At 48.7% G+C, this 26,472-nt stretch overlaps 1 protein-coding gene across 1 annotated transcript in view; it reads left to right on the forward strand.

Annotated features, from left to right (window-relative positions):
* The window catches only part of LOC148518869 (alpha-2-macroglobulin-like), a 177,452-nt gene extending 151,848 nt beyond the window's left edge, over window positions 1–25,604 (forward strand). Inside the window, exons 29-36 of the mRNA XM_088476898.1 lie at window positions 2,267–2,490; window positions 5,231–5,446; window positions 7,205–7,329; window positions 10,981–11,071; window positions 11,149–11,217; window positions 13,343–13,445; window positions 16,024–16,071; window positions 25,433–25,604. Of these exons, the coding sequence (XP_088333024.1) occupies window positions 2,267–2,490; window positions 5,231–5,446; window positions 7,205–7,329; window positions 10,981–11,071; window positions 11,149–11,217; window positions 13,343–13,445; window positions 16,024–16,071; window positions 25,433–25,452 (896 nt within the window). The 3' untranslated portion in view covers window positions 25,453–25,604. The remainder of the gene's footprint in view (window positions 1–2,266; window positions 2,491–5,230; window positions 5,447–7,204; window positions 7,330–10,980; window positions 11,072–11,148; window positions 11,218–13,342; window positions 13,446–16,023; window positions 16,072–25,432) is intronic.
* The last annotated feature ends 868 nt before the right edge of the window (window positions 25,605–26,472 follow it).

Consider the following 26,472-nt stretch of genomic DNA (forward strand, 5'->3'; position numbering starts at 1 on the left):
CGGGGGTTACAGCACCCTTTAACGGTCAAGCCAGCCGGCCCTTTACTTATGACACAGGCGCACGCTTGGCACTACTTTGTTGATGCACATGCGGCTACTGCGCACACAATTCACAAACACAGAAAATAATTTTTTGGGGGGTTTGGACTGGAGTGTACTTTCGGGGGTTACAGCACCCTTAACGGTCAAGCCAGCCGGCCCTTTACTTATGACACAGGCGCACGCTTGGCACTACTTTGTTGATGCACGTGCGGCTACTGCGCACACAATTCACAAACACAGAAAATAATTTTTTTTTTGGTTTGGACTGGAGTGTACTCTCGGGGGTTACAGCACCCTTAACGGTCAAGCCAGCCGGCCCTTTACTTATGACACAGGCGCACGCTTGGCACTACTTTGTTGATGCACGTGCGGCTACTGCGCACACAATTCACAAACACAGAAAATAATTTTTTTTTGGTTTGGACTGGAGTGTACTTTCGGGGGTTACAGCACCCTTTAACAGTCAAGCCAGCCGGCCCTTTACTTATGACACAGGCGCACGCTTGGCACTACTTTGTTGATGCACGTGCGGCTACTGCGCACACAATTCACAAACACAGAAAATAATTTTTTTTTTGGTTTGGACTGGAGTGTACTTTGGGGGTTACAGCACCCTTTAACGGTCAAGCCAGCCGGCCCTTTACTTATGACACAGGCGCACGCTTGGCACTACTTTGTTGATGCACGTGCGGCTACTGCGCACACAATTCACAAACACAGAAAATAATTTTTTTTTTGGTTTGGACTGGAGTGTACTTTCGGGGGTTACAGCACCCTTAACGGTCAAGCCAGCCGGCCCTTTACTTATGACACAGGTGCACGCTTGGCACTACTTTGTTGATGCACGTGCGGCTACTGCGCACACAATTCACAAACACAGAAAATAATTTTTTTTTTGGTTTGGACTGGAGTGTACTTTCGGGGGTTACAGCACCCTTAACGGTCAAGCCAGCCGGCCCTTTACTTATGACACAGGCGCACGCTTGGCACTACTTTGTTGATGCACGTGCGGCTACTGCGCACACAATTCACAAACACAGAAAATAATTTTTTTTTGGTTTGGACTGGAGTGTACTTTCGGGGGTTACAGCACCCTTTAACGGTCAAGCCAGCCGGCCCTTTACTTATGACACAGGCGCACGCTTGGCACTACTTTGTTGATGCACGTGCGGCTACTGCGCACACAATTCACAAACACAGAAAATATATTATTTTTTTAGCACTTGGGGGGAGCACCCCTGATGGACAGAGCACCCCCTGGACAACACTACAGCACTCCTTTAGGACTGGGACACTGCACAGGACTTTGGAGTGGACACAGCCCCTATGGAGAACTGACTGCACAACACAGTCCAGCCAGCCCCTATGGACTTTGAAGTAGTGGACACAGCCCCTATTAACAACAGCAGCACAGCACAACACAGCCAGCCCCTATGGACTTTGAAGTAGTGGACAACAGCAGCACTACACTACACTACACTACACTACACAGCCCTAACTCCCACCCTCCCTCTTCACTGTCCACAGCCGAGTGAGAAAATGGCGCCGACGCGGGTACCTTATATAGGATCCAAAACCCGCGAGACTCGGAAGGCGGGATGATGACGTTTTGCCTCGATTTCAGATCCGAGTCTGGCGGGAAAAGTCGAGCCTGACTCGGATCGGACTCGGATCGGGGGGGCTCGGGGGGGTTCGGATTTCAGAAATCCGAACCCGCTCACCCCTACTATGCACTGGGACAACTGATCAGCCTTTCGGTTGATCCGCCGTCCTATCTGACGATTGGTAAGTGCGTACACACTTACCAATTGTCGGCCCGATGTGTTGTGCCTGACGTCACAACTGGGCAGGCGTTTACATGTGCCTGTCCAGTTGTGATGTCAGTCACCCGTGGCCTCTGCAGCAAGTGTACAATGTGCCGATATATCTGAATGTGAACGACGGCATTCACATTCATATCGTCTGTACACACTGGCCGACGAACACATGATATATCGCCCTTTCAATTGAATGGCCGATATATCTGCCAGCGTGTACCCAGCTTAAGTAAATTTGATACTATTATGTATTTATTATATGACTTGCATACAATATCTGTGTTTCATGTGAGAGATCTAAACCAGGAAGAAAATTATTTTTTAAAATTGTAGTTCTGCCACCTCAGATTGTAGGATAATATACTGTATGGCTAGTAACAATAAAATTGCATTATTTCATATTTCAGATGGTACGGTCCACTGGCATCGCCCGGAGTACTCAGATGAATCAGGGACAGTAAGGGCCCCTCATAGCAGGGCCCAATCTATAGAAGTTGAGATGAACGCCTATGTTCTGCTGGCCCTATTGGCCAAACCCATGATCACTGCTGAAGATATAACAGCGGCCACTAAAGTTGTCACCTGGCTCATAAAGCAGCAAAATCCTAATGGTGGCTTCTCGTCCACTCAGGTAGGTTTCATGTCACAGGTGTAATATTCACATCTCTTCTCTCCTCATGTTCTTCCTTCCATCATCCCTACACACGGCATCATTTACTCCTTTCACTTATCTACTACAGTTCTACAAGCATCAGTAACACCTACATATAAAGTAACAATATGAGACAGTGGGTCTGATTCAGCAAGGATCTCTAATGCGATCGTGGCTGCTTTTGCGCACTGAGGTCTGCTGCGAAAGTGTGCTAATGTTTGCAATCACAAAACTGTCGCACGGACAACATGCAGACGCCCAATCCCCTTATTGCACATCCGTAATACCTTGCAATCCAGCCAAAACATCGGTAACATCGAAGTACATCGGAGCCTCATGTACAATTACAGCAGGTCAAACCTTACTTATAAATTGCTAACCTTTCTGCACGCTGTGAGTACTCAAGCTGCATATGCCGACGCAGTGGCTAATTTGTATACACACCCCTTTAACGGCGTTCATGCGGACAGGCATGCCTGCATTTCTCCAACCCCACCCCAGTCACCACCCACAAACACTCTGTGCCTGTCACTCACTCTGCGTTGGCTTTCCATGCACTGCTTCAGCGCGGTGCAATCGCAGTTGTCCGTTCGTGCACACGCAGTATGCTGCAATCAATCGATCGACTGCATACGCTTGTGCATTAGCGATCCTTGCTGAATCAGGCCCAGTGTCTGCCAATTACTAATGCTGGAGGATGTGTCAGAAACAGTTTGTTGGCCCTGTTATCTTGTGGTCCAAGTCTACTGTATGTGGCCTTTCATACATTCAGACGTTTTTTTATTTTCACAAGTTTGATAATTGATTTTAGATAGATTTTATGTACATTGAGATCTTTAGTTAGTATAAAGTAGAGATTTTGTGCAGACCCCCGTGTTTTAGTTTTGCTTCTAAATCATCGTCGCACTTTGGTTTTGGCAAAGCCACCCTCAAGAGTTTTGGTTCAGTTTTGGTTTTCTTTAAAAATTTATAAAAACAGCTGAAATCAAGTAACTTGGACCTGCTTTTGTTCGTATAGTATTATTAACATCAATAACATTCATTTCCAGTCAATTTTGACCACTTCACAGCACAGAGGGTCTTAAATGCAATCCAAAACATGTGAGATACGTTTTGTAGATCCCGAGTTCCGAACTTGGGAGCTCATTCAGACCCGCTCGCTAAATGAAATGCATACGCTCGCACCCAGCGTATGCAAATTTAGTGCACACCCAGCAAGGCAGGCGATCGCACGGCAAGGCATAAGCACGCCCACTATGTCTTGGCGTGCGATCGCTTTGTGTATGCAGACGCCCACCAGCCTGTCTAAAGACGCCCACTTGCGCACGTCATCTCCAGGAAGTGTATGCAACCATCGGTACATCGAGTACCATCGGATGCGATCACAGCGCTTAAGGTTAACTATACCCTACCGCAAGCACTGCGAGCACTTCAGTGTGAAATACAACCAAGTGACGTGTACTATGACACTGCCTGTTATTTATGCACGCCTCAGGCTCAGGCACGCCTGCGTTTGCACCTCCACTCCCCCGTTTATAATGTTTAACCCCTGTCACCACCCAGAAATGGCTTCTCCTGTCACTCACTCTGCTGGGCAGTCTATGCGCAGCGAGCGAACGCTTCCCGATCTCTCGCACTGGTTCACGCACGTGCACTGCAATGCATATGCATGCGCAGAATGCGAAAATCGGCCAGCTATGAGCGAATGCTTCTTAGCGTCCGGATCTGAATCAGGTAATTAGGGAGAAGACCTGAGTCAGAACTCGGTTCTACTCAGAGGACCTCATTCAGAGTCAGTCGTAGCGGCCGCACGGGCGTACGCCACCGATGTTCGCTAAACTGCGCATGCGTAAAGTTCGCAATGCGCGTGCGCAAACTAGCCGCTACGATCAGAAATTTCTCTCTCCTTGAACACAGCCAGGTCAGTAGTTTGAGTGACAGATTGAGGCATTTGTGGGTGGTAACAGGGGAAGGTGCTTGAAAACGGTGGAGAGGAGATCCGAACGCAGGCGTGCCTAATTATGTGGACGGCGTTTAATGGGAGTGCATAATTAACAAAGTAGCGTCATGGCACACGTGGCATGGGAGGTTTGTACACTGACATGATCGTAGAGCTTAAGAGAGGGTATGGTCAACCTTAAGCTCTACGACCATTTCCGATGGTTCCCGATGCTCGCGATTAATCCTTATATGGCCGGACATGACATGTAATGCGTACGAGAAGGGGGCGTATTTTTTTGTCTTCCGGCCGCTTCCTCCCCTTGGTCGGCCAGCTACCGATCCGATCTTAGGGACGCAACATGCGAGTGCATCATTTGCATATCCGGCCCCTTTTCCCATACGACCGTGCGGCCACAATGACCGACTCTGAATGAGGTCCAGAGTCCCAAAGTAATCTGAGCCAGGACTCGGTATAACTCGGAACCCAAGGCTCGGGTGTGTTCGGTTTTCAGCAAAAAAAGCAAAACGCTCTTCTATAGAATAAAGTGATGGTAAAACTTAAAAGACATTTGACAGGACAGTGTAATCTCTCCAAACAACCCGAAGGTATACTCTGTATATATATATATATATATATATATATATATATATATATTATGTATGTGTGCACTGTGCATGCCTAGCATTGGCGGGCTGTGTCTTTTGTGTGAGTGCAGGAAGCTGATAAACCATCCTCAGGCCTTTCCTTACCTTTTACTATGTTTTGTGCTTTAACCAGGACACAGTAGTTGCTCTCCAAGCTCTCTCTCTCTATGGCTATCACGCTCTCAGCCACGATGGTCCTCGTGTCGTCTCCGTCACCATGGACGGTGCTCAAGTTGCAAAGCTCCACGTAGAAGACTCCAACCGCCTGCTCCTGCAGCGCGCCACCTTGCCCAGTGTCCCAGGAGATTACACTGTCACAGTCAGCGGGTCTGGGTGTGTGTACACGCAGGTAAGTTGTCACACCAAAAACTTTTCATCACCGAATTTGTGGAATATTGGGTAGCAAAGATTTTGCTCTTCCGTTATAAATATAACACAGCCCGCCATAAAAAAACCACTATCTCCCGAAAATGTAAACTCTCAGGTGTAAACCAGGATAAAACCAGTGAAAGCTCAAAATGTCTCCGCATTGTAAAACCAGATTTGGACCTGATATGCCTAGATTGCTGCTGTGGCACATGACAAAAGTGCCACATTTAATAAAGACAGGCCCAATAGCTCTCATTCTATGTATTAATGTGAGACATATGTGAGGCTAAACCTAACCAAGCAGCAGTTTATAAGCAAGTATTAAAAAAGTGTGACATTAATTAAAGTAGTAGGAGATATGTGTGGAAACATGCTAGGATCTACATGTAGGATTGTTTTTTATTCATTTACTCCAAGTTTCCTGCCATCTCTGCGCCAGACCCATTACCTCATAAAGAACGTGAGCTTTTCTTCACTGCACTGCTATATACTATTTTTTATGAGCTATAAGAGCAGGGCCAGATTAAAGCTTGAGGGGGCCCCAGGGCAACTAAGTTGTGAGGGCCCCTACCATTTCCACAGTCCCCCGCAGCCACTATTACTATGCCCCTTACCTAGAGAGAGAGGGAGAGAGAGAAGGGGGGAAAGAGTAAAAGAGAGAGAGAGAGGGGGGGGAGATGAAAAGTGGGGGGGATGAGGGAGACAAAGAGAGGGAGAAAGAGATAGGTAGGGAAAAAGAGGGTGAGGGGAAGGGAGAGAGAAGGAGGAAGACAGATTGGGAGGGAGACAAAGAGAGGAGAGAGACAGAGGGAGGGAGAGAAGGGGTGACAGAGGGAATGAAGGAGGGATACAGAGAGGGGGACCGCATAGTACCCGTTTCTGCTTCATGTTCCTGATAGGAGGGGGGCATGTGATGGCGTTAGCCCCGCCCCCTACCCATACACCAGCGAATTGCGTCATCATCAACGTGACGGGGCTTAGAGATCGGCAGTCATTGCCACCCACTGTAGAGGCGGAGAAAAGCTGCTGCTGTCTCCGTCTTAAATCCTCAAAAGTCCATCAATGAGTCAGAGTGACTGCCAGGAGCCAGCCAGGGAGGAACCAGAGCGGCTCAGTTCAGGACCATGTTTGCTGAGTGTGGGGGCCCCCAATGTGTGGGGGCCCCTGGACGACCGCCCCGTCCGCCCTGTCTATAATCCGGCCCTGTAAAAGAGGTTTACAAGCGCTATAGTTGGGAGATCAAGACAGTGTTGGACTGGAGCATACAGGGCCCATCGAGAGAAGGCAGTGGTAGGGGCCTGAGCTTATAGGGTGTGGCCAGCCTCCAGAGGGGTGTGGCGAGCCACCACAGAGGCTTGCATTATAGAGGACATAGCCTGCAGACAACATGGATACTACACTACATGCTCTGTTCATCTATGTTCCTGATGAACAGACTCTATAATAGAGTAACAATGTATAATTTAAGTGCACTGCCTGAAACCTGACATTAGAAGAGAGGGAGGGGCCAACCAGGGATTTCCCCTGTACTCGTGTGGGCCAGTCCGACCCTGGATCCAGAGTTTGCTTGGCACAAATTTTAGTGAGAAATAGTTTGTCTCCTAAATAACGTTCTTAATATATTTATCCATATATCTGTACAAATGACATTTTTACCATTGTTCAAGAATGATTAGGGAAAACTTTGTGTGGCACAGCTGGCTAGTATGCACAAGGCTAACTAACTGTTTTATTACAGACTAGTGTGAGATATAACATACCCCATCCCGAGGTTGATGCCCCATTTACCATCGCAGTAACTACAAAGCCAGTCATCTGTAACATCAAATCTGCAAAATCATTTGGCATCGCAGTCAATGTAAGGTGAGGTTTTGTCCACTATTGACTTTTGTACCATTTTTCATATTGTTAGGAACATATAGAATGAGGCACTAGTTCAATTACCTTATGCAGTGCAGGTTATGCATTAAAAGTTTTATTACGCCACAATTTGCATCATTTTTTCCCTACTTGATTTACATTGAAACTGTTAAAAATTAAAATAGGTTTTCCTCTTTCAGGCAACTCATTGGTTTGCACCTGCTACTAAATGAAATAAATAACATTACCAGCATGATACAAGGGCTTTGGTACTAAAAACAAAAAACATGTAGCCTTTGCTACAGGTTTCCCAATAATATTGTAGGATTTGCTCAATATACAGTAGCTCAAGATTGTGCTGCACAGCTGGCAGAGTGATGTGGTTCTATGGTGTAATTAGCTACGGGCAGGATTTATGCCCAACACAGCGCTAAATCACTGAATACAAATATCAGCTGGGTGATATTATTATTGAAATAGACAGAAGAATTAACAGGACAAATTTGGACACACCTTTCCTATGCATGACCACAGAGAAACGTTTCTCTTATTAGGCAGGATAGATGTTTGTGAGGTTACCAGGATTATGGGCCTCATTCAGAGGCGGTTGGAGGATGCAAGCGGTCGCTCAGAAACTGGGCGGCCGCTTCCATCCTGACCGCCCGCCTCTGTTGCGGTCGTTAGGCTGTGGGTTAACACCCACAGCTCTCACGACCGCTCGGGTGATGGTCGCGATGGTCAGAGACCATCGCGACCATCGGGGCTTACTACGAGACCCTAGGGTAGGGTCTCACTTGTCGTAAGCCCCGGAGAGCTTCTGGTTCCCATGGGAACGCCTCCGTTTGGGCTGCCACCCCCCCGGCCCGTCAATCAACATCGACAGCTCGCTCCCTTTGGAAAGAGACCCGCTACGACCGGCGCTGTCGGTCGTAGCGGGTCTCACGCATGCGCACGAGGGAGCCGGCTCCCTCGTGCGCATGCGCACTGGACAAACATCGAGGCGGCCGTGCGGTCGTAGACCGTACGGCCGCCTCTGAATAAGGTCCTATGTGTGCTATTAGGTGACTATTGCCAGCATTGTACCCGGGTGCCCTGTGAATCCTAGATCGCACAGGAAAGGCACAATAGGAAAGGTGCAGTAGTTTTATTTTACGCAGCACATACTGTAATGAACAAGGTATAAAGGATAACTTTAGCTATATACAATATATACACACTATACAAGGTAATACCATTGAATATCAGTTCATCTGGAGTACCCTCCATCCACTAACCACTCCGTCAGTAGAATGGTGTGAAGCATATGACTGTTTCTCACTTACCCACATTTGCATGGGATATACCGCTGATGGAGAAGACACCTAGGTCGACTCTACTCGATTTCAAGTCGATCTAAACCAACCATACTTCAATGTTTTCATTCAGGGGCTTAATCGCACATTTATTAACACAAAAAACTATATAAAAAAAGTCTGTTAGTAAATGTGTGATTTAGCCCCTGAAATACAACATTCATGCTGTTTGATGTAGATCAATTTTTAATTTACTTAAATGGACCTCTGGGAGTTGTCCTGCTGCGCGATGTCTTGCTCTGAGATATCTCGCTTCTATTGCATTGCTTGAGTGCTACTAGTTTTGACACAATCTTGATGGCGCCAGCTGCTTAGCCTGCTTGTTCTCTACCACCATGGTAGCAACCCAGTTGACAGTCAGCCCCCATCCATGGGGCACACTGAGTCTACAAAGAATGTGGTGAGCTCCGATTGAGTGAGCTGTGTCACTTGTAGGCGCCAGTTTGCGGCTGTTGCCATGGAATTTTGGAGATAGTTTTGGAAGAAGTTAGAAACTCCCTGTCCTGCATCTTTTAAATAATATATATTTACATTATAAGGGAGAAAGGCAACTACCACAGATAAACAACAGAAAATAACTAGTAATAAACCTTGCAATATCATTACATATGTTATCACAATGACCGTGATATATACAATATAGACCCCAGTATCTAACATAACAGGCAATTATTGGCAGAACCTATGGTGTTGATAGGTGTCAGTGAGGTGTGATGGAAATCAGGGCCTAATTCAGACCCGCTCGCGAGCGCTGAGCGCTCGCAAGCGGGTCGATGGTGCCCAAGTGCGCATGCGCACGACGGAGGGAGCTCCGTCGTGCGCATGCGCGAGACCCGAATAGCGACGGCCAAGCCGTTGCTATGGGTCTCGCACCAAAGGGGGTGTGCTGTCGATGGTGAGTGACAGCACGCCCCCTTTGGTGGGCGTGCCGGGGGCATGGCTGCCCAGACGGAGGCATTCCCATGGGAATGCCTACCGTCTGGGGCCGGCCCCACTGACATCACTAGTGATGTCAGTGGGAGTGTTTTTGGCTCTGATAGAGCCAAGAGCACTCCGGGCTTGCAGCAGACGAGACCCTACCACAAGGGTCTCGTCGCAAGCCCGATGGTCGCGATGGTCTTGACCATCACGACCATCTTTTTGGCCGCTCGCATAAGCTGTGGGTGGTCGCCCACAGCTATGCGAGCGGCCAGGAGGCCGCTCCAATTTTGGTTAGGACGGCCCTCATTCAGAGCGAGCGCTCTTGTCAGAGCGTCCGTCTCTGAATCAGGCCCTCAGTCCACATGATGAATAGCTTAACCAGGGATTGGTTTATTTACCAGGTAGAACACAGCATGTTAGTCAACACAGGGTTAATGCAGCAGGTATACAATGCAGGAACATATCTTATAACAGGTCCAGCCAGGAGCGGGTTAACGTAGGTGGTGTGTGGTATCTGTAGCACATACACATAGTGTAGCAGTGGAATTTATGGAACACCTAGCGGTATATAAAGGCACTGTTATGTCTGTAGGCACAGTCTCCCTCAGGGGCATGTCCTAGTCCTATGGAGGACGGAGAGGAAGATGTGCAGTAAAAGACATGGCAGTAACACATTGGGTCAGAAGTTGCGCATGTGACTCTGTCGCTATGGGGATCCTGCAGCACCCGCAACGAAGAGACAGCGCAGATCGCTCTCCTCAACAGCATTAAGGACAATCATTGGTCATGCGGCACCTTCTCTCTGTACTTATACACTGAGATGCAGGGAAGAGGCTGTAATTGATCAGTGCCTGCCTCACAACTCTGGGCAAGACGAGATACAGGGTTAATAATAACAGGTTGGTCGCCCCTTGTCTCATTACAGTGTTTATGTCTAGAGATGAGCTTACATTTCATTTTAATGGAAGGTATTTGCATCTCTAAACACCTGCCTTAATATCCCTTTATAATAGCCCTTCCTAGGACCTCCATTACTCTGTTTAGCAGGATCCCAACTCTCACTTATATACTGTAGGCTCCTGGTGTGAACACAGGTCAAGGTGGCATACATGGCAGTTCAGGTAGGCAGAATAAAATTGCACGGTGCTAATTTTACACAAATCTAATGGCAGACAGATGAATTTGGCATAAGACATAGATGACTGACAGATCGTAGAGCATATTACAGTGCCACCTACAGAATGGATGAGGTTACTGCACATGAATCCTCATACAAAACATTGTTTCTACAATCATTTAAAGAGCATGAATCTTAAACCTATTTCGGTTTATATATAAGAAGGTCCAACAAGTAAAAATGAATTGATATCTCCTCTGACAGCTACATTGGAAAGAGGGAGAACTCTAACATGGCTTTAGTTGAAGTGAAGCTGCCGTCTGGATACATCCCAGTAAAGTCTTCGGTCAAACAGGTAAATATCCAGGAACCCTGTCATTTGTTGGTTCACTCACATAGAACCAGACCATTCACATGTATCCTCTCTTCCAGCTAACCATCCTGCCTTTGATTAAGAAAACAGAAACTAATCCAAATAAAGTCACTGTATACTTTGAAAAGGTGAGTTGGGCCTTAGTTATTTCAATTACTTTTGACTTGATGGATCTAATAATAAACAGAAAGAATTGGAGGGCTCCTATTGGTGCATCTGACAGCTCCTGGGCACTCCAAACTAATACATCTGCATCCAGTTTGACCGTGCTTACATTATAGGCGCTAAATTCTACATATCTGGTTGGTCGGTGAATGGGCCAATTGACTGGGGCACACAGCACTTGTTTGACTTATTTTCCCTTCAGGCCAAATGAATTGTTGTTGTAGCAGGTTGTACACAGCAGCATCAGAGCAATGTGGTCAGTAACTATGACATTGTCCATCCTGGTCGATCCATGTACGGCCAGCTTAGCTAGTCTTTGGTAATGTGTAGACAGTGATACCTAAGGAACTGTGATAGTTTAGATGTATCCTCTATTGTAACTGGTAATCTAAAGCTAGGTACACACTAGACGACCTGCAAACGATGCGATGTCAGAGATTTCCCTTGAACTCCCAGACAAACGATCTAGTGCATATACACTGTGCAATCTTCCAAACGGGATGTAGTTAGCAGAGCAGCAGGCGGCATGCCGCCGATCTGAATACCAACAGTGGAAGCCCGACACGGGACTTAAGATAGGTGTCGAAATACTGATGCCTGTCTTAATCCCGACGCCAGAATACAGACAGGCACCAGCCCAAATGAGGTAAATCAGGGGCGTCTTAGCTGTTAGCCGCTGAGTGGGAGTGTTAGGTTTAGGCAGCATAGTGGGGTTAGGGTTAGGTTTTCGAGGAGGGAGGATAGGGTTGGGCACCCCCAGGGGGGGTAAGGGTTAGGCACCACTGGGGTGGGGGGTAGGGTTAGGCACTAAGGGGGGAGGGTTAGGTTTAGGCACTAACAGGGAGGGTTAGTGTGCAGGGTGGGGAGGGTTAGGGGTAGGCTACAAGAAGGGAGGGTTAGGGGGAGAAGGAGGGAGGGTAAGTATAATGACTAGACCCCTGTCGGAATACCGACCATCGGGATGCCTGTCGGTATTTTGACAGGAGGCATCCCAACTGCCAATATTACATACCATTCCCTTCCAAACTATATATTTTGCACCGTTTGGTGGTTAGATCATTAACTATATAATGTTAACATATCACCTGCTCGTCCGGTAGAGCGTACACACTGTGCGTTTTGCAGGGAATCGTTAACAAGGTTGACAGATTGAGCTGCATGTAGGGAAGATCTGAAGATGCGACGGACAACGTTGCGGATGCGCGCAAAGGGCCTGATTCAGCAAGGATCGCAGTAGCAAAGACGCATGCAATCAGATGATTAATTCGCATTGCACATGCATATGCATTGCAGTGCACGAACTAGCAATTGTGATGGGAAATGCATTTGCAGAGTCTACGCAGACCCAGAGCACATTGATTGACAGGAAGTGCCGTTTGTGGGTGGTGACGGGGGGGGGGTCGGGCGAACGCAGGCGTGCCAGTGCATTTCAACGCCGTTGCAGGGGCAGGCATAAATTATCCACTGCAATACCATACACAGCCTGAGGGCTCATAGCGTACGCTGAAGTTAGCAATTCCTTAGTGAGGTCTGACCTGCCTTACCTGTGCATATGGGTCCGATGTTGCCGATTATTTTGCTATGTTGCCCAAGTATATGGATGTGTGTAAGGGAAAGTGGGCGTCCTTATATTCGGCTGTAATCGCAATGCGATTGCAAACATTTGCATTTCACTGCTAATATTAGCAACTGCGGTGCGTGTGCGTTCTAGCAGAATAGCGATCCTTGCTGAATCAGGCCCCTAGTGCGTACACACTTGACGATTTGAACGATTTGTCGTTCCCATGCGTCGGAATCGGCCATATCGTTCAAAAATGTGTCTAGTGTGTAGGGGAGCACATGAGGGAAGAGGATCCTGCTTGTGACAGCTTAAAATCTAAAGGGGAGGGGCAGACAGACAGGAGTGACACAGAGGGGAGAGTCAGCGAGTGAGGAGCATGGATGGTTGGGTTAGGATGAAAGCTGGAAAGCAATGATAAAGAAGTGGGACTTGAGAACCCATTTTAGAACCACAAATCCAGGTAGCATAAGAAATTAATGAACTGTCCCTAGCACTCGGTTGACTCTCTTTCCTCTTACTGTTCTCAGCTTACTAAGGACATACAGAGTTTTAAGTTCATGGTTGAAGAAGAAATAGCCGTTGGTAACCTACAGCCGGCCACGGCTACTATCTTCGACTATTATGAGACCGGTAAGTTGCTTATCAGTTTATACATACAGTAATACTGGACATTTATAAAGCTGCAGAATTCATTGAGCAAATATTTACTAAATTGCCACTATTCAGAGGAAAATACTGGTGCACAGGAATGTCTATTCCTGCAACACTCAGGTGACATCGTCAAGGTGGGGATAAGATCATTTTGGTATCAGTAATTGGAAAGCATACACATTATAAAGTCATAGATTATGTATAAAGAGTAGGAATGAGAGCATCTATACATGGGACAATACATCTCATAATGGGGCATATTTATCATTGTGCCCCGATTGGCTGCCATTACTTTGATATCCAACTCGCCACAAGTTGCGGTGATGTATACAGAACTGCTGGGAGAATTCAATATTACATCGACCGGTGCGGGGTCAGCTGCTCCAAGATGCAGCTGTCCCCACGAGCCCTATCACCGCTAATTAGTAGCATTGAATGTATGCACTAAAGTATACTTATGTACTTGTGTCAGGATTCTTGCCAACCACTGAGTTCCCGTACCCAACCCTCAGTGACATATCCTGTGTTACATACAGCAATGCTGAATGGGTCTGTTGCTAAATTTCAGGAATATAACATGAATATCTCAGGCACTGTAGAAGGGTATAGCAACAATCTTGGTTGAAAGCTGATAAAATGTGTCTATGACACAGTGCTGTGACTTGACTGTCTCTTAAGCTGGGTACACACCTATACAATCGTCGGGCCGTTCTTTTAATATTGAGAGAATGGGCGTTGGATTGTATAGGTGTGTACGCTGTCCTGATGCAGAAGTGTTAGCCGATAAAGGGCTTTTAACGCTCCTGCAACAGTCGGGATCTGGAGGTTTTATCTTATGTACTGTTTAATATTTATCGGTTTGACCTCCCGTTCCCATAGAATCCCGTACACATTGTGCTATGTCTGTACAGCGTGTACGCGGCTGACGGGTCACACTGGGGACTGACTGCTCGGCTGATCAGGACAGTTTACCCGATCGGCCTGCAATCGAAAATGTGTGTAGTCAGTTTTAAGGTGCGTACACACTGGGCAATTAAAGTGGACGACTGAACGATAACGATATCGTTATCGTTCAGTCGTCCACTTTATCATCATTTTATCATCATTTTTATCATCATTTTTATCACCATTTTTAACACAAAAACGATGAACGATAACGACGACGCGCGTTCCCCCGGTTCGTTCGTCATTATCGTTCATCGGGTTAACATGCAGGCCCACCTGACGATGTCGTCAGGTTGCTGCATGTTATGGAATGGGGGAGAGAGCCCGGCGCCAAACGATATCGTTAATGATATCGTTCAGCGGGTATTCTCAATCTCATGAACGACATTGAGCACACCCTGCCACGGACACACTAGACCACAGGTTCTCAAACTCGGTCCTCAGGACCCCAAACAGTACATGTTTTGCAGGTCTCCTCACATAATTACTAGTGAAACTGATAGCTGCACCTGTGGATCTTTTAAAACGTGTTAGTGACTAATGAATACACCTGTGCACCTACTGGGTGACCTGCAAAAAGTGAACTGTGTGGGGTCCTGAGGACCGAGTTTGAGAACCACTGCACTAGACGATATCGCTCAGAGAGCATATCGTCTAGTGTGTACGCTCTTTTACTCTCCTAAAAAGAGCACTATACAGTGTTCTAGGACTGTCCTGATAATTGTCTCAGCTTCAGCCACTCTAATGATAATAATAATAATATTAGTAGCTTCCGCATGTACTGTATAACGGATCCATCCTTGCTGAATTGGCCCTACTGTAATTGACGTAAAAAGGATATTTAAAGTCCCAAAAGAATTTTGTATCCAAATAAAGAGGTCACACTCTGTGCTTTTCTACAGAAATCCATGGCGACTTGTTTATTTACAGATTATCGGCTTGATTCTGAGTCGCACCTAAAACCAGATGAGGTTGTACTGTACCCGTCTTTGCATATCAGAGCAATTTTGAGTCAGGGCTCCTATCCCCACTGAGCAGAATTTCATTTTGGAACCCTAAATTCTGGCTCACATGCACACACATGTGATTCTGGGCCTTTAAATGCCTTGTCCTGGGCGTGCCACAAAGCAGGAAGCTGCTACTTTTACTAGCTATGGAGATGACAATATTTCCAGTAGTAGGGTAAGATGATCTGAGTGCATTGTCTCATATGCTTCCCGACCAATCTCCCCCTTATGCATATCCCCCAAGTGCCCGCCAACAGCCCAAAAGGTTCCAACCTGCTCCATGTTTGATGGGGAGCTTTGGTCTTCAGTCCCTCAACAGACAGAAAGTGTATCTATATCTCTATGTATATTTGGAGCAGTATAGAATACTAGTAGAAAAGGTATCTCTGCAATATAGGTACTGTGAGGTTCTGGGAAGTATCAACTTGCAGTTTTACATGTTCAAGTCTTGTAATAAGAAAAAGAATGTTCTAAAATTTTTGTAATATTTATTTTGCTCCTGCTGTTCAAGTGATGCTTCTGTTTTATAAAGATATGAAGTATGTTTTATTTTTAATTGATAGAAACATCTGCAATACAGATATATTCTTGTCTTTCTCTTTCAGATGAGTTTGCCATAACGAAGTACAATGCCCCCTGCAGTAGATCAAAAGGTGGGACACAGGTTTTTTCAATACGAGCCCGTTCGACAAACAGTAAGAAGTTAAGGGGTCTATTCATGTAGAACATGAAGTGGCTACTAAAAGATATGTTACAGTATATATCTCATCACATCGATGCGATATATAGTGAAGTTTAGTAGCCATTCTTGTACACTTACCTCTCCGACGTCTTCCTGCGATGTCCGGCCCCTCCGCAATCCCTGTAGCGCAGTGAGAAGTCAGACCTGCTCCTCACTGCGCATGCCCCGGAGTCTGAGAGCAGCAGGTCACGTCAGACCTGCTGCTATGGACGCTGGGTAAAGGGGCGGAGCCAGCGCCGGGTGCCGGTCACTCAGAGAGCAGGGAAGTAAGCCACTTCCCTGCTCTGTCCGGCTTGCAGTAACAGATAACGCTATCCTCAGATGGCGAATATGTACTGCAGGAGAGGACGGAAAGCTTTCCGTTCCTTCATGAATCGCACTCACCATACAGTAGTAAGGTGAGACAATACAGGCATGGAGCAGGGGTACCGCTGGAGAAGTAATACATTTCTCCACGGTAACTTGCTCCATGAATAGCACGAAGCTGAGAAAAGCCCTGATTTCAGCTAAACAGGGCTCTTCTCTGCTTCATGAATAGACCCCCTAAGAGAGACTAATGCATGACCGGAAGGGATATAAAAGATACATCTTTAAAAAAAAAAAAGCAAATACTGTAGCTACAATGAACTAACCCCAACTAAAGATGCTGTTAGCTGCAAGGGCTAAACTCCATACAGAGCTTGGTAAATGGTCCCACTCTGATGTCGTCATTTTTGGCAACTTTTGCTGAAAATATGGTTTCATAAATAGACCCCTTTAATTACACAAATCCTTTTGTACAAATCTATATAAAAAGGCCACAAGGGGAGTTTTGTAATATATTAAAAGATTCATAGTTTTATTTCTACTTCAGGGTCCATAGGGGGTCCACAGGGTTGACCTTGGGGTATAGCTGGATCTGGATCCACGGGCACCACGCAGTTAAAGCTTTGCTGCTCCCAGGATGCACTTGGGTCCGTCCTCCTCTATACCCCGCCCCGGCCACAGGCACCTCAGTTTTAGTTGGTGCCCGGCCGGAGTCGGGTCACCCTGTCGCAGTGGGGCTGCAGGAGCAGCCCCTAAGCTTTATTTTAAAAAGAGAAATTTTTTTTTTTTTTTTTTTCTTCTTCTTTTTTTACACTGTTAGAGCGGCAGCATCAGACTGTCCTTTAGGACGTCCACGCTGCCGCTCCTTCTCCCCGCTGGCGCCGCGACGCCAGTACAGCTCTGGGGATCGCGGCGGGACCCCAGAGCCTGTACTAGCCGGGCTCTGGGGACTCCCTTGACTGCTGCCGGACGCGACGGGGATCAGGTAAGCCGCGGGTCGCCGCGTGCGGCGGCCCGCGGATACTTCAATGCAGTCAGGAGCCTCCGGTCTCTGGGGACAGACCGGAGGCGCTAGCGGCGGCGGCGGGCTCCCCCTCAATTGAGGAATACCCCGCGTGTCCGCTAGACCACCAGGGTATCAGGCTGGTAGCGGGACCGGCAACCCGGGGGTTAATTGCTAGCCAGGGGAGGCAGCCTTCCCTGTCTAGCGGCTCCTCCCCTCAGCTCAGCGCGCCTTTCAACAAGCAGTCTGGCGTCGCTGAGCTGCTCTTATCTCTCGGCCACTCCTCCTCTGAGGTCTCCGGCGGCCATCTTTACTGGCACATCGCAGACTCCCAGGCGGTATCAAGTGGACCGGTCCCCCTGTGTACCTCTCCCCTGCTAAAGGACAGTGTACACAGCGCTATAGCCCTCCCAGACACTGAATCTGGGCGGTTGATTGTAGCGGAAGGTGCAGTGAGTATAACTTTTCTGCATTGTATGTGACTATTGCTAGTGCTGCCTGTCTGTGACTTATTCTCCTTACTGTCAGCTTATAACTATCCCTTTCCTTCTCCTACGGCCCGGCAGGTGTGTGGGGGAAGGGCGTTTTTCTGAGACCCTCACATATATAAAACACGTATTTGTGGGGTCAGTCACATACTGTTGTGTGCTACACAGTACCATATCTGGGCTGTTGTTTCGCATACTGGTGAGTGCGCGGGTGTTAAAACCGTAATTCCTCTGGTGATACCTATTTCTTGTGTATTTACGGTATCATGTCGGATGAGGAGACTGAGCGCTCTGTGGCTCCTGTGTTATTTTCCTGCAGACGCTGTGCTGCTGGAGTTGATGGGGAGGACTTATCTTAGGATGGTCTGTGCGGGCGGTGCCAGCTGGTACCGGGCCCCTCCAACCCCCCTGTATCACAGGACCCTCCTTGGGCGATGTTTTCACAGGTGCTGGCGTCTATTGCGGACCGGTTATCGGTCCCATCAGCGGTCCCTTCTAGGGCGTTACCGCAGCCCACCATCCCCCATTCCCCGAGGGTTCCACAAATGTTGCGGTCTTCCCCCGGGGCCCAGACTGTGGGTCCTTACTCGGGACTGCCTGTGTATGTGCAGTCTTCCCCAGGGACGTGTCAGTCTGTAGTGCCTTTGCAGAGTGTTGCTCCGACGGCTCCTCCGCCTTGGGTGGATGTTCTATCCAGCTCCGTACAGAGTCTGGCGGCTTCATCCTCGGCGTTTCAGTCTATGTTGCAAGGTGATGTGCCACCAAGGGTGTCTAAACGTCCGGTTGTGAGTTCACTAGCTGCGCAGTTGTCGGACTCGGAAGTGTCCTCAGATGATGGAGAAATCCATGAGGACTCTGACTCTGATGTCATGGGGCAGGAGGTGGAAGCTAAGTCCTCCATTAATGTTCCAGCCTTAGTTAGGGCGGTGCGGGCTATCCTACATGTTGAGGATGATGCGCCGGCTCCTAGGTCGAAGTTTCCTAATTTTAAAAAGGCCAAGGTGACCTCAACTGTGTTCCCCCTGTCTGATCAATTATCGGATCATATGGCGGCGGCCTGGCAATTACCTAGTAAGAGGTTCCATCCACAGAAAAGGTTGGCGGCGAACTATCCTTTTCCTGAAGCTCATTGCAGGAAATGGGAAACTCCGCCGGCGGTGGATTCCCACGTTACCCGCTTGATCAAAAGCGCGACGTTGCCATTGCCGTCTACCTCCTCTTTGAAGGATCCCACGGACAGGAAGGTGGAGACTTGTTTAAAGTCCATTTATTCTCTTTCCGGGGCGGTGGCTCGCCCGTCCATGGCTATCTCCTGGGTGGCTAAAGCCATTGAGGCATGGGCCAATGCCTTGGAGGATACCTTTCCTGATGAGGCTCCGGATATCCAGAGAGCGTTAGTGGGACAGATGCGGGATGCAGCTTCCTATATTGGGGAAGCGTCTTTGGATGCCAGCCTGCTCACTTCTAGGGTGTCGGCTGCAGCGGTATCTGCTCGGCGCTCCCTGTGGCTGAGGTCCTGGAGGGCTGATGCAGATTCAAAAAAGGGTCTGGAGGCCTTGCCTTTTAATGGTGATTTACTATTTGGTCCGGATTTGGACAGAATAGTGGATACTTTGGCTAAGTCCAAGTCGGCTTTTCTCCCTTCGGCCTCTGCGCCGGCTAAGGTGAGGAGCTCTGCCTTTCGGTCCTTTCGGGTTCAGGGTAAGGCCAAGGGCCAGTCCTTCCCGAGACATTCGGCGACCAAGGCCGCACCCAAGCCCAAGAAGCAGGCATGGAGTGCTCGGCGCCCTTCTTCCAAGCAGGAGGATAAGCCTGCTGCCTGATGGGACGGGCCTCTCTCTGGGGGACCCCAGAGTGGGAGGCCGACTTCTCCAATTCGCCCAGTGTTGGCACAATACCACCACGGATGCCTGGGTTCGAGAAGTAGTCTCTCAGGGGTACGCCCTGTCTTTTCGGTTCAGGCCGCCCCACCAGTTTTTCTGTACGAGTCCTTCTCTGGACAAGACCAAAGCTGGTCAGATTCAGGTAGCTATAGAATCCTTGCTACAAGCAGGGGTCATTGTTCCCGTTCCGCAGTCTCAGCGCGGGACGGGGTACTATTCTACTCTGTTTCTGGTACAGAAACCCAATGGTTCTCATCGCCCTATCCTGAATTTGAAGTCTCTGAACAGATACCTCAGAGTTCCCAGGTTCAGGATGGAAACGTTACGTTCCATCATTCTGGCGATGGAACCCGGGGATTATATGGTCTCCCTCGATATCCAGGACGCATATCTCCATGTACCCATAGCACCGGCACATCAGCGGTATCTGAGGTTTGCTATCCTGAACCATCACTACCAATTTCGGGCGTTGCCTTTTGGCCTTTCCACGGCTCCGAGGGTGTTCACCAAGGTGATGGCGGTTATGGCTGCCCACCTTCGGGGTCAGGGTCTACGTCTGTTGCCGTACCTGGACGATCTTCTGCTGCTGGCGAGCTCCCCGGAGGTGCTTCTTCGACATCTCCACCTGACCATTGCTTGTCTTCAAGCACACGGGTGGTTGATAAACTGGAAGAAGTCCTCCCTGATTCCATCACAGCGGATGGTTCATTTGGGAGCCCTGCTGGATTCTCGTCAGCAGCGGATTTTCCTGACTCCAGAGAAGGTCTCCTCCCTGCAGCTGCGGATACACAGTTGCCTGAGCAGTTGCCGCCTGTCGGTCCATTCAGCTATGAGAATTCTGGGGTCCATGGTGTCGACATTCGACATGGTGGAATTTGCCCAGTTCCATTCCCGGCCCCTGCAGGGGCTGATTCTATCGGAATGGAACGGGTTACCTCACCGGATCCGCTCTCAGATGCTGGTGTTGTCCGCGGAGGTTCGGCAGTCTTTGGCTTGGTGGCTTCAGACGGTGCATCTGGTCGAGGGGCGCCCCTTTTGGATCCCGGACTGGGTCCTGCTCACGACGGATGCCAGTCTTCGGGGTTGGGGGGCAGTGACCGGCTCATTATCGCTTCAGGGTCGTTGGTCCGCGGAAGAAGCACTTCTCCCCATCAACATCCTGGAACTGCGGGCTGTGTACAGGGCCCTGCAGTCGTCCGGCCCCGCTCTTCACGGAAGGGCGGTTCAGGTGCAGTCCGACAACGCCACCACGGTGGCGTACATCAACCACCAAGGGGGAACTCGCAGTCGGGCAGCAATGTCGGAGGTGTCTCGCATTCTTGCTTGGGCGGAGTGTCATGTTCCAGCGATCTCGGCAGTCTTCATTCCCGGAGTCCTCAATTGGGAGGCGGACTTCCTCAGCCGTCACGATGTGCACCCCGGGGAATGGTCGCTTCACCCAGAGGTGTTTCAGCTACTCGTGGACAGGTGGGGGCTGCCGGAGCTGGACTTGATGGCCTCCCGTCACAATCACAAGTTGCCCGTTTACGGGTCAAGGACAAGAGACGCAGGCGCCTGTCTGGTAGACGCTCTGTCGGCGAAATGGACGTTTCACCTGGCGTATCTGTTTCCTCCGATATCCTTACTTCCTCGGGTTCTGCGGAAATTCAAGCAGGACGGCGGCACGCTCGTGCTGGTGGCTCCGGCGTGGCCCAGACGTCCTTGGTACTCCGATCTGAGGTGTCTCTCCATCGACGCTCCGTACCTTCTTCCTCAGCGTCGGGACCTGTTGTCTCAGGGGCCCTGCCTTTACCCGGATCTGGGTCGGCTGTCTTTGACGGCGTGGCTCTTGAGACAGCCGTCTTGAGGTCTAGGGGTTTCTCCAGTTCAGTGATTGGTACCATGCTTAGGGCACGCAAGCCTGCCTCCGCGCGGATTTACCACAGGGTGTGGCGCACTTATTTTCAATGGTGTGAATCCAGAAACTATGATCCGCAGGTGTTCCGGGTTTCCAGAATCTTGGAATTTCTTCAATCGGGTTTGGACCTCGGCTTACGCCTGGCCTCTCTGAAGGTTCATGTGTCTGCTTTGTCCGTGTGGTTTCAGCGATGGATTGCTACACTGCCAGATGTTTACACCTTTTTCCAAGGTGTTCTCAGGATCCAGCCTCCCTTCGTGCCTCCGGTGGCTCCGTGGGACTTGACGGTGGTACTGAGGGTCTTGCAGGGTCCTCCTTTTGAGCCGCTTGAGTCGGTGGAGCTCAAGTGGCTGACGTTTAAGACCATTTTTCTCCTGGCAATTGCTTCGGCCAGGAGGGTTTCAGAATTGGGGGCGCATTCCTGTCGCCCTCCTTTTCTGATTTTTCACCAGGACAGGGCAGTGCTCCGCACGCGTCCTGAGTTTTTGCCCAAAGTGGTTTCAAAGTTCCACATTAATCAGGAACTTGTTGTGCCAGCTTTTCAGTCACCTGATCTTTCGGCTGGTGAGGCTTCCTTGGATGTGGTCCGGGCACTTAGAATCTATGTGGACCGGACTGCTTCGGTTAGGAAGTCGGATTCTTTGTTTGTCCTCTTTGGTTTTCACAAGAGGGGTTGGCCTGCCAACAAGCAAACGATAGCCCGTTGGCTTCGTTCAGTTATTTGTGAGGCTTATGCGCAGGAGGGTTTACCTGTGCCAGCCTCTGTTAAGGCTCATTCCACTCGTTCTGTGGGTCCCTCTTGGGCTGCTAGACGTGGCGCCTCCGCTGTTCAGCTGTGTAAGGCGGCTACTTGGTCTTCAATTCAGACGTTTTTGAGGTTTTATGCGTTTGACACCTTCGCCTCTCAGGATGCATCCTTTGGGCGCCGGGTACTCCTTTCAGCACAGGAGCGTCCCCGCCCTTAGTTGAACTGCTTTGGGACATCCCCAAGGTCAACCCTGTGGACCCCCTATGGACCCTGAAGTAGAAAACAAGAGATATGGTAAGAACTTACCTTTGTTATCTCTGTTTCTACGAAGTCCATAGGGTCCACAGGGCGCCCGCCCTGACGCACCTGGCTTCAAATGGGCTGTGTGGCTGGTCACCGGTTTTCCGTCTCCCATTTCTGTGAGTATGGTTTCTTGTGTGTTCCAGTCTTCCTTCTCTCTGTTTAGTCTCCTCCTCCGGCCTTAGCTGCTTACCAACTGAGGTGCCTGTGGCCGGGGCGGGGTATAGAGGAGGACGGACCCAAGTGCATCCTGGGAGCAGCAAAGCTTTAACTGCGTGGTGCCCGTGGATCCAGATCCAGCTATACCCCAAGGTCAACCCTGTGGACCCTATGGACTTCGTAGAAACAGAGATAACAAAGGTAAGTTCTTACCATATCTCTTGTTTTTTCAACCATTTAAAACCAAGTTATGCAAACCAGATATTAACACAAAGCAGCCTATTACAAACTTGAATCCGGTGAGACTTAAGATGTCTAGCGTTCAGACCTTCAGGTCGCCGAGGTGCGCTGCCCGCACTGAACGGCGTTCACTGAACGTCATTCAGTGAAGGAGTCCGACCCCCTATCTATGAACATGCCGAACCTGACAAGCGTCGTCAGGTTGACGGGAAAGTTCAGTAGATAGTCGGGGACAGCAAGGACCCAGCGTGCACGCGCATCGCTGGTCCTTGCCGGCTATCCATTACCCAACTTTGTGAACAATGCGACCAAAACCTCCTGGTTTTGGTCGGATTGTTCACAAAGTTGGGTAATGGATAGGCCCCTTAACAATAATGCTTTTAATGAAATAGTCTAAACGCTAATGATATAACATTTACACAAGCTTAGTAGGATTAACCCTCTGTTTTATGTCTTTCTGGGGATTAACTGGGTCAGTTAGACAGACGCCTAATCACGTGATCAGATACTGGGATCCTCTGGGTTTACGTCCAGCACATACAGTATCAATTGTAGGTATGCTGCATGTCAGCCACATATACTGTATATAATTTCAACACACACATACAGTATATGTGTTTTTACCTGTGGCATGCATTTGCAGTTATTTTACACAAGTGCATTGCCTGTGAGTAGCCGGATTTAGGGACATATTTATCACAATCTGCATCGCAGATGCGAGTTGGCTGTAATAAATTCGCCCAATCTCACAAATTGATATACTGTTTGAATACATCGCAAGGAGGTATCAGAAATCGCATGTAGGGATGGAGATTGCGATAAAACTCTGGCCCTGATTCAGAGCCGGACGCTCTTTGTGAGCACTCGCTCTGAATCAGGATGGGGTTTTTTTTTGTTTTTTTTTACTGGCCTCCTGGCCGCTCGCATAGCTGTGGGTGACCACCCACAGCTTTTGCGAGCGGCCAGATGATGGTCGCGACAATCGGGCTTGTGACGAGACCCTTGTGGTAGGGTCTCGTTCCCACAAGCCCCAGTGAGCTTCCTGCTCTAGTAGAGCAGGAAGCTCAACTACTGACATCACGAGTGATGTCAGTAGGTCTGCCCTAAAACGGCAGGCTTTCCTTCCCGAACACATCCGTTTGGCCAGCTACCCCCCCTCCCCGCATACAAAACGGGGCGAGCTGTCGATCAACATCGACAGCCGCCCCGTTTTGTTGCGAGCCCCGGAGCCAGTGATTTCTCGCTCGCTCCGGGGCTCGCGCACGCGGCACGTGAGCACTGCCCGGCCATCGACCCGTTTGCGAGCGCATAGTGCTTGCGAGCGGGTCTCAATCAGGCCCTCTGTCCCTTCGAATCCATTGCACACACTTTTCACTATATTTTGTTTGCAAAGCATACAGTGGGAAGGTGTCCGCGCATGCGTCATCGGCCATATGTCGCGTTAAGCATAACACATGAGCGCCATGTGACTGTAGCACAGAGCATCTTTTCGTGTGACTTTTTACCTTCAAATGCGTCTTAGCAAAATAAGTAGAACCTAATCAATCACTTTTTTAAATGATCGTTTAGGCAGTTTCATTGTTACTGCTTGTTTGCCAGGCACTTGTACTAATATCTGTATAAAATAATTTGGTTCAAAACAATCGCATTGTGTGAGGAAATTACACAAGACACAGGGGGACCGATGTATGAAGCTCTGGGAAGTGATAAAGTGGAGAGTGATAAACGACCAACCAATCAGCTCCCAACTGTAATTTTTCAAACACAGCCTGTAACATGACAGTTAGGAGCTGAGTGGCTGGTCGTTTATCACTCTGCATTATCACTTTTCCAGAGCTTCAAGCCTATTTACTAAGCAGTGTTAGGAGGCAGAGTGAAAAGTGATAAGAAGTGATAAGGTGCCAGCCAATCAGCTCCCAACTGTCATCTCACAGGCTGTGTTTGAAAAATGACAGTTGGGAGCTGATTGGCTGGTATCTTATCACTTTTCACTCTGTCTCCTAACACTGCTTAGTAAATAGACCCCTTGGAGAGAGAAAAACGTTGCCCAAAAGCAACCAATTAGCTTCTGTCATATCAAAAACTGTGGCCCTGATTCAGAGCCGGACGCTCTGAAAGAGCGCTCGCTCTGAATCAGGGCGTTTTGGGTTTTTTGGAGCGGCCTCCTGGCTGCTCGCATAGCTGTGGGTGACCACAGGGTTTTTTTTTTTCGTATTTTTAATGATTGTTCAATAATTTTTTTATTTAGATAAGACTCGAAAGGCCTAACACCACAAAGGAGCAGATCATAGACACACAAGCTGACCTGTGATCCCAGATAAAGAGGAAACGTCAAAGGATTAGCCCAGATTTGGGACTAACTTTTTTCCACCAAGACGGATAATGTACCAAGCAAATAAAATATATTTTGTGTCCCCTTTTATTTGTAATTCATTTGTGTTACCAGCTCATAGGCAAACGCAGGGTGGGGGGGTTCCAGTTGCCTGGAAACCTCCCTCCCCCAGCTCACACCATGAGCACAATAGTAATAGAATAGAATTTTATTAGTGCTGCCTGTTCTTCTCAGGGTGACAAATTAAATAATTAGCAACACCAGTTGATCTTTTAACATGCGTTAGCCAGTAATAAATACAGCTGTGCACCAAGTAAAGTAGGAGATCTGGAAAACATGCACTGTTAGGGGTGCTCTTCTATAGACCATCAATAGGGTGAATTATTAATTCTGCATAATAATGCACTGTGCAATACAGTATATGTCCAGGGCAGTGCTAGGTTCTTCTACTGCTCCCCCAGACTCCCGGAGAATGCTCTGGAATGGTGCCTACATCTGCAATATAAACATTCAGCTCAGGGAAGATGGCCCAACATGCATTTAATGGCTTATAGTGATCGCTGGTGCTGTATACGCTGGAATTATGACACACAATACACTTTGTATGATGCATAATAAAGCTGTATAAATGTGCTAATTGTGGGCCTGATTCAGACCCACTCGCGAGCGGCTGTCCGCTCGCAAGTGGGTCGATGGTGTGCACTGCGCATGAGCACGACGGAGGGAGCCGGCCCCACTGACATCACTAGTGATGTCAGTGGGAGTGATTTTGGCTCTGATAGAGCCAAAATCACTCCTGGCCTTGCGGTTGAGAAACTCAACCGCAGGCTTCTGCTCGCACTGGCGATGGTCGCGATGGTCAAGACCATCGCGACCATCATCCTGCATGCTCGTATAGGCTGTGGGTGGTGACCCACAGCTATACGAGCGTCCAGGAGGACGCTCCATATTTATGG

This window comes from Taudactylus pleione, unplaced genomic scaffold (assembly GCF_031769625.1).
Source record: "Taudactylus pleione unplaced genomic scaffold, aTauple2 ptg000198l, whole genome shotgun sequence".
Lineage (NCBI taxonomy): Eukaryota > Metazoa > Chordata > Amphibia > Anura > Myobatrachidae > Taudactylus > Taudactylus pleione.